The 12,239-nt window shown below is 41.2% G+C and overlaps 1 protein-coding gene across 1 annotated transcript in view; it reads right to left on the reverse strand.

Annotated features, from left to right (window-relative positions):
- LOC106582184 (thrombospondin type-1 domain-containing protein 7A-like) overlaps positions 1 to 12,239 on the reverse strand; it is a 101,935-nt gene that overhangs the window by 51,771 nt on the left and 37,925 nt on the right. Inside the window, exons 2-4 of the mRNA XM_045703364.1 lie at positions 10,424 to 11,255; positions 6,251 to 6,505; positions 5,051 to 5,232 (exon numbers count right to left, since the gene is read on the reverse strand). Of these exons, the coding sequence (XP_045559320.1) occupies positions 5,051 to 5,232; positions 6,251 to 6,505; positions 10,424 to 11,255 (1,269 nt within the window). The remainder of the gene's footprint in view (positions 1 to 5,050; positions 5,233 to 6,250; positions 6,506 to 10,423; positions 11,256 to 12,239) is intronic.

The following is a 12,239-nucleotide window of genomic DNA, read 5'->3' on the forward strand; positions in this document are numbered from 1 at the left end:
ACCAAGACAACATTGAATGTTCTTGAGTGACCTACAGTTAGTTTTGACTTAAATCGGCTTGAAAATCTATTGCAACACTTAACAATGGCTGTTTAGCAATGATCAACAACTAACTTGACAGAGCCTGATTTTTTTTTCAAAGAATAGTCAGCAAATATTGTACAATCCAGGTGTGCAAAGCCCTTAGCTACTTGCTCAGAAAGACTCACAGCTGTAATTGCTGCCAAATGTGATTCTATCATGTATTGACTCAGGGGGTTGAATACTTATCTAATCAAGACATATTAGTGCTTTATTTTCCATTACATTTAAATATATATATATATATATAATTCTTCTTCCACTTTGACATTTGAGTATTTCATGGAGATAGATGACAAAAAATGACAATTAAATACATTTTAATCCCACTTTGCAACCCAACAAAATGTGTAAAAAGCCAAGGGGAGTAAATATATTTCTGAAGGCACTGTAGATAACACTGCTGTGTGTACTGTGTATGACATGACACACAGAGTTTGTGTGTGTGTTTGTGTCTTGTGGTGTATCGGTCACAACAAGAGAGATACGTCTATCTTCATCATACTTAAAAGGGCAATCTGCGATCGCTACACAGTTTTTTAAAACTTTTAAATGAATGATATATACACATTGATCCTTGAAGAATATAACTTAAAAATGCCTCAAACTGTTTACCCCATCCGAACCCGAAAATATAAACTTGTTTTACTCCAATGTTTGTAAACACTGTAATTGTAAAAATACACTGTATAGCCTCAAAACATGGTTGAAACTAACACTTTGTTGTTGTTTGAACTGCAGATTGCCCCCTTCAAGCTCAAATTAGCACTTTCACCTGTGCACAAAAATATTGTCAGAATATAATTATCACCTCACCAACAATTACCGTTCCAACGACAGGAACATCTCCTGATATACACTGAGTGGCTGCTGCCAACATACTGACTCAAATCTCTAGCCACTTAATAATTAAAAATGGGATGTAATAAATGTATCACTAGCCACTTTAAACAATGCCACTTTATATAATGTTTACATACCCTACATTGCTCATCTCATATGTATATACTGTACTCTATACCATCTACCGCATCTTGCCTATGCCGTTCGGCCATCACACATCCATATATTTATATGTACATATTCTTATTCATTCCTTTACACTTGTGTGTATAAGGTAGTTGTTGTGAAATTGTTAGATTACTTGTTAGATATTACTGCATGGTCGGAACTAGAAGCACAAGCATTTCGCTACACTCACATTAACATCTGCTAACCATGTGTATGTGACCAATACAATTTGATTTGATTTGATATGCTAGCTAATTGTGCTTCTTGCGTAATGGAAATGCTTATTGTTTTTCTCACACCATCTCCACTGGTGGTGCTTAGTCTTAGAATCCTTGCTATTATAAATACCAGTGCAGCATTGACTTAAACTGGGCTTGACAGGACTGAGTGTCAAAGCCGGAGTGCACTCACTTTTCTAAGGCTTAAGAGTCACACCAGGACAGTTGACGATGCACAAATCAGGTTATGTTATGAAAGGAGCTCCACTTCCCGTGTTGCCTCTCGCTGTAGTATGCAGTGTTCAAGAGTTGCTATGGTAATTCTGTAATGGCTACGCTAATTGTAGAGCACAAAGCGTGATTTTAATGGGGTTATTCAGATACTGCCGTTGTTAGGAAATGTCAGAATGGACACAAGGAATGGAACTGTGAATACTGTACATGACAATGTGTGTTACTGAATTTGTTAGACACGAGACAATGATGCTGAAATAGTTGGGTGTGCCAACATGTAACTATTTTTGTCTTTGTTGTGAAATGTTTGGGACTGTTTCATACAACCTTTACAGACTTGAGACATGCAACAATATCAGCCGTGGGACAACATTTGTCATGTTATAGCATAGTCTTCTATGATGTTTATTATTACACATGAGATGGTTGGATGGTTTATGAACATAACGCCATCAGATATGCATCCGTATTTTGGTATTGAGACAGTTTTACATAGGAAAGACTTTGTTATAGGAAAGTGTTAGGGAAAGATCAACATTTTCTCGGGGGAGGTGTGGGGGAGGGTTGTGTGTTTTTTTATTGGGCACAGGGAAGGGCACTGCGTTTTTTTACATTTACATTTGCTCTTCTGCTTGTATTTTCTGTAACGTGCGTCGTATAGAGGGGACCAAGGCGCGGCGTGTTGAGTGCTCATGATTATTCTTTTAATTAAAACTAAACACTTTTACAAAGAAACAAAAAAACGCCAGCAAACAGTTCCGTCAGGCAGCAGACAACAAAACGGAAAACAACTACCCACAAACACAATAGAAAAACCCCCAACTTAAATATGATCTCCAATTTGAGGCAACGAGGACCAGCTGCCTCCAATTGGAGATCAACCAAAAACAACAACATAGAAATAGAAACCTAGAATATAACATAGAAATGGAAAACATAGAAAACCACCCAAAAACACCCCCTGTCACACCCTGACCTACTCTACTATAGAAAATGACATCTTACAAGGGTCAGGACGTGACAATTTTCCCTATAAACAATGACTTGGCTTACTTTTGATATTACCCTAATACAATTTAGAAACATTTGTGAAGGTTTGTTAGGTGTGGCTATAATTAAACTTTAGCTACTGCAGGCCTATGATGTGAAAGCAGTGCGCCCCGGCGCTCCAATCGGACTCTGACAGTTGAACTTGAGGTGAGGAAGACTTGTTTCAGGCCTACCAGAGTTACTTCTATAATCTAACAATATAATGCTTATCATTATACAAAATATTCTGATTGAAAAGGAACTAATTACCCTCCTTCTGCATTCTATATCTGTATAGCAGACGCAGTAGCCATCTCACATAAAGAAATGCTTGTCTGTGTCGTAGCATGTCACCGGCATTTCTCTCTCTATCGCTCTAGGGTTAGGTCTAAGCTTCTCTTCCTTTATATAGGCTATATATATTTATTAAAATGTTAATATCATACAGTGGACATCTAAGCCCTGATACATGTTGTGCTCAAATTTCTGACAGCAGCCTAAAAAAAAAGTAGCCTAAAAACCAATAAAAAAATAGGCTATAATGTTTTGCATATGCTACACATCGAAACACAAGGAATAGTGTTTTTGTCATTTGCTATAGGTTGTTTAAGAAAATGTAAATGTGGCTCATTTGGCCAATATCCCACGTTTATTGATGGAGCTGGATGCGCCAGGTCGGATCTGAATGCATATAGATACCTGGTCAATGTCTTAAATGTCCGGTAAATTAACATCTTCCCTGCCATGTTGTCTCCTAAAGAAAACTCTGAAATGGCATATTGTTTTAATGAAGATTTTAGAAAATCTGTCACCAATTGGATGGAAACCTAGCTAGTGCGCTTGTCCCGTGTGGCTTTGATTATGCCTGCACATCATAGTTCACCAGCAGCCCTAAACATCTTAAGAATACGCTACTAGCTAAACAAGCTGGTAAGAACTGTACTTAAACTCCCCCCTCATACTCATCTGGAGGTTGAGTATTTTTTTGTCTCTATCTCTGTAATTTGTCTGTATCTCTGTAATTTGTCTGTATCTCTGTAATGCGTCTCTATCTCTGTAATTTGTCTGTATCTCTGTAATGCGTCTCTATCTCTGTAATGCGTCTCTATCTCTGTAATGAATCTCTATCTCTGTAATGCGTCTCTATCTCTGTAATGCGTCTCTATCTCTGTAATGAATCTCTATCTCTGTAATGCGTCTCTATCTCTGTAATGAATCTCTATCTCTGTAATGCGTCTCTATCTCTGTAATGCGTCTCTATCTCTGTAATGAATCTCTATCTCTGTAATGCGTCTCTATCTCTGTAATGAATCTCTATCTCTGTAATTTGTCTGTATCTCTGTAATGCGTCTCTATCTCTGTAATGCGTCTCTATCTCTGTAATGAATCTCTATCTCTGTAATTTGTCTGTATCTCTGTAATGCGTCTCTATCTCTGTAATGCGTCTGTATCTCTGTAATGCGTCTGTATCTCTGTAATGCGTCTCTATCTGTGTAATGCGTCTGTATCTCTGTAATGCGTCTGTATCTCTGTAATGCGTCTGTATCTCTGTAATGTGTCTGTATCTCTGTAATGCGTCTGTATCTCTGTAATGTGTCTGTATCTCTGTAATGAATCTCTATCTCTGTAATGCGTCTGTATCTCTGTAATGCGTCTGTATCTCTGTAATGTGTCTGTATCTCTGTAATGCGTCTCTATCTCTGTAATGCGTCTCTATCTCTGTAATGTGTCTGTATCTATGTAATGTAAGTATATGTATTTATGTAGAAAATAGTAGAAAATAGGGACCACAATGGAAATAAGTCCCAGACTTATTTAAAAAATATTTCTGTATATATGTATATATTTTTTTTACTGACAAATAAAATCAATCAATCAATCCAAACTGAAAGAGTCATCTGTTACAAAACACTAAAAAGTTGAATGTCATTCAGAGATTGTCAAGCCTTCTATACTGGGTAGGCCTACAAGGTAGGGAGGGAAATATTTTCTGTTTGTGGAGATTGACATAGTCTATTTATTGTGGTGTTGAAAAGACAAAGCATGATATCGAAGTGCCCTAAGTCGGTATGCTTTGTTTATTGATTGTGTGGTGCATTGGCACAGAAAACTGTTGGTGGTAAACTCTTTGCATATATTTTATATAATTATAAATATGGCTCGTCTGGGGTAGTCTGCGAACCCCTGACTTTTTGTCCCCTCGACTGTGAAACAAATGTATGCTGAAGTCGATATCCATGTTTATAAACACAGGGTCGTAAACATGACTTATAGGTAATTCTATGAGGGGGAAGGGTGTTCCATTTATTTTAATGTACAAGGGGAGGGTCATGTGAAAATATTTTTTATGTTATGCATATTTGTTTATGACACCTAGATTTGGACCAGCCCCTCCCCCCAATACATTTTGATCAGTCCCTTATATATAGGAAAAACTTTGTTATGGAAAAGTGTTATATATAGAAAAGCCTCATTACCATCTTTGTCTTTGAGGTTGTTGAGGTAGGTCAGTAGTTCGGCGTTGGCCTGGACACAGTACACCTCTCGATTCTGGAGCCCTCCCCCACACAGGCCGGTCTGGTTGCTACGCCGACGGTCCTGTTGGCTTAGCAACGAGTCCACCCTACAGTCGCTCCACTCTGTAGTCCTCCAGGTGTAGCTGTGACGGTGACAGAGATGGGTGTGTGGGGGTTATGCTGTCAAAACACATTTCAAATCTGACTGATGTTTCTTTAGCTAATCAAATCCCTGACATGTCTGTGCTATAAAAACACATTTGTGACTTGTGTGTTGATCTGTTCTACCTGCATCTGAGGCTGCAGCTGCCAAACTTCAATTACACTAATCCTTATCGTTCCACTACAACTCCAGTAGCTATCAACGCCATGTTTGGCTAATTGCTTCCAATCCAAGTAACACATGAGTAATATGAAAACATGCATTTTAGTCATAAAAATAATCCATTTTAAAGGCTTTGTCACGACTGATAGTTTTATAGATGGTGGGGTTTTGAAGTATTTCGCAGAATCGGAACAGGAAAGCTCAAGTGTTATGTGAATGGTTGTGTAAAGACGGGATATGATCTGTGTGTGTGTGTGTGTGTGTGTGTGTGTGTGTGTGTGTGTGTGTGTGTGTGTTTGCGTGGCAGGTTACAGGAGAGACAATATTGTCATAGACTCCACTTGACTGGAGTCTGTGTCTGGCAAAAGCTCAAACACTTGCACCAATCATTCTCCATATGCTCTCTCCTCCACCACAGACACAGGCCCACACAAACAAACTCCTACGGGCCACCCAGGAGAGCGAATTAGCTAGGTGAAGTAGCTAATGGGAAATCAACAGAATGAATGTATCACCTCTGTCAGTGAGAATCCAGTAGACTTTGGGATGTTAGTGCACTAAGTGGTTCCAATTTGTTGAAAACTTCCTGGAGGCCTATCAGGTTCCTGAACTATGTACGGTAGTATCTTTCGACACACTGGTACTACTGTGTAATACATTACATTTGGACACGACATTTCATCATTTTAAATTCCACTAATACAACATTGACTTAACCCACGTTCAAGCTCTAGGCCTACCATAAATGTCCGTATCTTTCTTACCATATATTTAGTGTAAAACTATAACTTCCACACATACAGCCACACATCCTCATGACACTAAGTGACACTCACGTGGCACAGGGCAGTACTCCATCCCCCTGGGGGTCACATGGCTCCCTCTCCTCCAGAGGCGGGCAGTCCTCCCCCTCCCCCACGGAGAACTGGTGCACGCGTCTGGTCCTGGAGCGTTGGCCCCGGGGGGACTCAGGGTCTGGGTCTAGACAGGCCTTGGAGCAGGGGCCCCAGTCTGCCCACTCGCTCAGCTTACAGTCCTTAGCGAGGATGCAGGACTGGACCGTCAGAGGGAGGTCCCTGGGCAGACACCGACTGGAACACAGAGGTGAGGCGAGAGCAGAGGAGTGGCAAGGTCAGTAATCTGAGATCAGTCTGCAAGCTGCCTGCAATTTGCAACAGTGGATGTGAAAGTTGGTCCTGAGGGAGCCCTGTGTGTGTTGGTAGGTCCTAGAACAAGTGGTCACTGGGTTTCAAAGACAGTTGAGGTACATTTTGAGGTAGAATTTGGCATATGTTGGTTGAATTTGTGGAATGTTGGTTTTCGTCCTGTCTATTGCAGTGTGTCATTCATCAAGGAAGCATTGTTTTAGGTCAGATAGACGGTTGTGTTGGGTGACGCCACCACCTGTCAAAAGACAATGGGAAGCCAGAGGTCATTCATCAATGAGCTGGATGTAAGTACATGATACTAATACTATCATATACTATAATGTACTAATACTTGTACTATAGTATAATGTACATTATACTAAGCATGTTGTAATAAGCTGTATTCAAGAGTCCTTAGGGAACTGACTGGCATTGAACCCTAGTACTCAACCCTTCATTCAGAATCATCACAACTTAATAAACAATGCAGAAAAAAAAGATGAAAAGGGTTTGTACAACAGCCCCCACATTTAGGTAGGGAAATGGTTGCTGGTTCAAATCCGGCTCAAAGGACCATGAGAAGAGGGGTTTTGTACATGTAATACAATACAATACATAAAGTTACTTATACTAGGTTCATATCTACATCAATTCTGAAGGGTAGTGCCTCAAAAGCATCAGAGTAGTAACCACAACTGATCAATCACCAAAAACAATCACTCTGTTAATCATTCAACTTGCAATTAGAGCTTATGAATAAATGCTGCCTCTTTAAGCTCCTTCAAATGACTAGGAATTAATGCCGACCATTTTCTGTTCCTTGCTCTGTTGCATGCATTGCCTTTCCCTGAGGCGCTGCGGCTGAGGAGCTTTTACTGCTAATTACAGCTCTGCTTCATTTAGAAACCTCTCATTTAGACGACGCCGATGCCACACTTCACCTCTAGCTTCTCACACTTCTGCTAGAAACGAGTGAAACTGGTTTGAAAAACGCTTGAAAAAGAGCCTGAGTTGTGTTTTTAACCACTCTGTCTCCACAGATGAAGATACCTTTGAATTGTTTGATGTGGTGGGCCTGCAGGTGTGACGTCACGACAAAGATCCATTGTGCTGCCAGCAAGGCCCGCTGCTAGAGTATCTTTCTCAGTGAACAACATTCAGGAATTAAAACAAAGGTTTTGTGACACAGTGAGGATAATGGCTCGCTTCCTGACTCAGATGAAACTTCACACATGCTTAAAAAGCCTTAAAGCGTCCATTGACCCTTTTCACGGCATCTCAATCTCTTTCAGTATTTGATATTTTTGTTGTGTCAACTTTTTATTATATTCTGCATTGTTGTAGGGGTTTTGAAGTCTTAAAAGTAGTCATACTTTAAAAAAAAATCTCCGTCAGTCAGACAGAACGGGGACAGACAAACAATTTCACTTGAAATAAGAGAGTAATAATATTTCAAAACACTCAAACTCTCATTTTAAAACCAATAAAGGTTATATGACAAACAAGAAATGCCATGAAATTCCACAAAACAGAGTTTGGTTTCTGAAGAATATCCACATTGAACCCAAACATGCTCATTACACAAGGCTTTGGCTAAGAAACATGTTGTACAATTGAAGCCTACAAAACTGGCTGTACTATGTGGGTCAGGGAATGTGAAACCCTGGGAGAAAACTTTTAACAATATTTTTTAGCGCCTTGATGGAAACACAGTTTAGAAAACAGAGTGGAATGGTTGGAAGGCCAGTGAGGCCAGTGAAGAGAAACATAAGGATGGAAGAATATGAGAGACTCAAATTTGAACTAAAAGATGTAAAGTGATACTTTCTAGAAGTGCTTCTGGTGGTAAATGGAAACTTCAGAGGCCAACATGTAAACTGGAACCTACAGTAAATAGCCTACACATGCATGCTGTTTTCATATGAGTACATGTAAAGCCAGCCACTATTCTACAACCAGGCTAAAACAAAGTCTAATGAGTCAAGAGAAAGCTGTGACCCAACGATGACAAATGTACATCAAACAAAATGGGAAATGAAGTCAGCAAGATGTTCGGAGGACGACTGCCTAGATTCACTGGGTATCGCTTCAGAGAGAACCCAGCAAACCGGGAACATTCCCAGAACATTAGCTAAGATTCTCATTAAGATCTAGTTAGGGGTTTATCTAACTTTAGGATGATAACATCCCAAAAACATACAAAGAATGTTTTTGATAAGAACATTTTTATTTTATTCAGAAAATGTTTTAAAGGAAATATCCTTGGAATGTTCTATTAACATTCACAAAAATGTTGTGCACAACATCTGTAACAACCATCATAGAACATTCCCCCAAATGTTCTCATTAGGTTTCCAGGTAATGTAATAACACAATGTACTAGTAAAGTTTTTATAACAAACTGCTGCAAGAAAATATGAGGGCAACGTTCTGGGAACGTTATTGCAACATCAGGCAAATGTTTTATACAAATATTGTATAATCATCATCGCAACTGGACAGTTTTTGTGCTATGAGTACATTGCCGCAACCTAACAAATGTTCTGGGAACTTTCACAGAAACAATGTTGGTTTGCTGGGAAGTTTGATCCACTTTTCTGAAGTGGCAAAAACAACAATGAATATTTCAGAACCAGAAATAAACAAGTCAAAGATTAATATTTACCTTCCTAAGGGCGTAAGATTTGTTTTGACGGTTCTTTTGAAATATTTGATCCCAGCCACCGCTGAGAAATTGGCCCCAACAGCGCATTAATGAATATATTTAGTACATAATTTATCAAATCTGTAGCATGTGACACATACATAATGTGGATGTAAGGCTATATAACGGAGACTGTAGCTCTCCTTGCTAGAGATGAAAGACCTCATGGATTCTAAGATGAGAGGTACTGTACAGTGCTGACATTTGAAGTTATTGTCACTCAGCATAAAACAAAGACATCATTCAACGCAAAAGAAAGAGCTTCAAGGCAAGATAGAGTTAGGGACAGCATCAAGCGAAGACAGGGCCCAAGGAAATGTCAGTTTACTTGAAGGGCACGCATGCAGTCTTGTCTACTGTATATCGTATATAAGATATAGTATGTGAAGAACCTGAATCATTGATAACCTGAACCATACTCCTAATATGAAAGAGTTTCATAAAAAGTATTTGGTCAACAGCATTTAAAAATAAATGACTGTACTTTTTTAAGTTGAACTGAAATGACTCTTAATAATCAAGCTTTTTGATTTGAAATGCTTTTATCTTTCCTCACCTGCACACGTAACAATACCAATACAATCATGTGCATTGTGCAACTCATCCTGCTCTTTTACAGTCAAAGATTACAGAAGACCTTTCAAAGTGCTTTACAAAGTGCTGGCTAAGATTCAATCCCTGTCACGGAATGAGCACCAGTGAATATAGAGTTGTCATCTCCACCGTTGAAAGTAAACATCAGAAAGTGGGAGTGCTCCATTACTTTGACAGCAAAGCAGAGACAAATAACCATTCCCCTACCTGTCATCCACTGTACATCAGTACAGAACATCACCTCACAACATAATACTATGCTTACAGTTCTGAAAGAAGATAAAAACAAGCCCTTGCAAAGGCCTGTTTAGACATGTGGCAGGTTTGTGCCTATATTAAGATTGAGTGTTATTTAAGGACAAGCCAAGAGATAACTCACTATGATGACTCACAGAATTACAGTTCTGAAAGGACAAAAACACATGGTTTCCTTTGACCAATGAAATATCATGGTTTGCCCATTTAGACTAAAAGTACAATTTTAAAGGACAACCAGCACACAGACACAAACTAAGGCACCAGTATTACCCCAGACCCTGAAATACTGATGCTGAGCCACTTACCTGAGTCCCACCGTGCTCCCGTTCCTGTGTGCACAGGACACCGTGCGACTCTGGTATCCCACCTGGATGTCCCAGAAGGGACTCTCCTGCCTGTTGAGCCGGTTCCGGGTCCGTTTCTTCTGGATCAGCTCCCTAGTATCAGGGTCTTTGACCCCAGGCCTCTCCCTGGCCCCCCCTTTACCCTTCTTACGCTTGGCCTGCCGCACCGGCCGGGAAATGGGGAGAGAACAGGGCATCCAGGGCCCCACCCTGAGGCTGTACACCCCCTCAGGCCCCTTACAAGGCCCTGGCTTACAGGTCTGGAACTCGGTTAGGTTTGGGCAGGCGGAACCCCCGAAGAGCGGAGGCACCAGGACACTGCGCACCCGGTTCTTTAGGCCGGTTCCACAGGTTTTTGAGCAGGACGTCCAGGGGGTGAATTCAGACACTACACAGTCCTGAGGGCAGGGGATGAGGCAGGCCTGCTCTAGTCGAGGCTTGGGCTCAAAGTACTCACAGATGTTGTCGTCTCCGGGAGACTCGTCTGACTTTAGTATGCAGCCCACCTCCCGAGTCTGAATGCCCTCCTCACCCCCATTGCATACGTATGGCCGCATGCCCCCAAAGGTCCTTGCTGACACGGACACACACTGGTTCCAGGCACCCAGTTTCCAGTCGTAAAGGTCCTTGTGCCAGTCGCATACACGGAAGCAGTTCTGCTGGTTGGAAGGCCGCTGGGACTGGTCACAGTTGGTGTGGAGGGTGGTCCAGCCGTCCACGTGGGCACACCACACAGCCCGACTCTGGCTGCCACCTGGGCCACAGTCACTGCCCATACATCTGCCCCATGGCCCTTGGGAACACAACACAGACAGGGTTAAAATAACCTTTTATTTTTTACATCAAATGGTAAAGTGGATACAGTGAACACTATACAGTATATCAATTGATGGGAAATTGATTATTTTAGGGGCGGTAGTTTATGAATAATTTGGAAAAAGCAAACCATACAAATATCATCTGCAGGAGGATCGATGGAGACCAGTAATGCCATAGAGAACCCCGACCACGCCTTCATACCGGCCGACAGAGGCATATAGCACATTGACAATTCATGCACTAAAAGATTAGTACATCAGCTATTCTACTATAGCTCCCCTTCCAGCTCCACATTATTACTCTGAATGAAGTCTCCATTGCAGCCGTAACACAAGAGCTTTCTCTGACTTTTACCCCCACGCCAAACCTCATCACAGTAAAAAAGCTGCGGCTTAATAGTAGTGTTTTTCATTGAGTCATTCAGCTCAACCTAATCCGTGACCATGTTGTGCTCTAACGCTGTTATCCACATGCTAGTGACAGCACAAGACAACCAAGAAAGAAGAGGAGACTAATATACAGCTTCACCTCAGACCAACCCCTTCCATCTACAGCGTACACATCACAGACAAACTGAAATGGTCCACTCCCACAGACAGTGTGGTGAAGAAGGAGCAACAGCACCTCTTCAACCTCAGGAGGCTGAAGAAATTTGGCTTGTCACCTAAAACCCTGACAAACTTTTACAGATGCTCAATCGGGAGCATCCTGTCGGGCTGTATCACAGCCTGGTACGGAAACTGCACCGCCCACAACCGCAAGGCTCTCCAGGGCATCTGATGTCACAGGAAGGCCAAAAAGATCTTCAAGGACATCAACCACCCGAGCCACTGCCTGTTTACACCGCTACCATCCAGAAGGCGAGGTCAGTACAGGTGCATCAAAGCTGGGACCGAGAGACTGAGAAACAGCTTCTATCTCAAGGCCATCAGACTGTTAAACAGCAATCACTAACTCA

Source organism: Salmo salar, chromosome ssa02, assembly GCF_905237065.1.
Source record: "Salmo salar chromosome ssa02, Ssal_v3.1, whole genome shotgun sequence".
Taxonomy (NCBI): domain Eukaryota; kingdom Metazoa; phylum Chordata; class Actinopteri; order Salmoniformes; family Salmonidae; genus Salmo; species Salmo salar.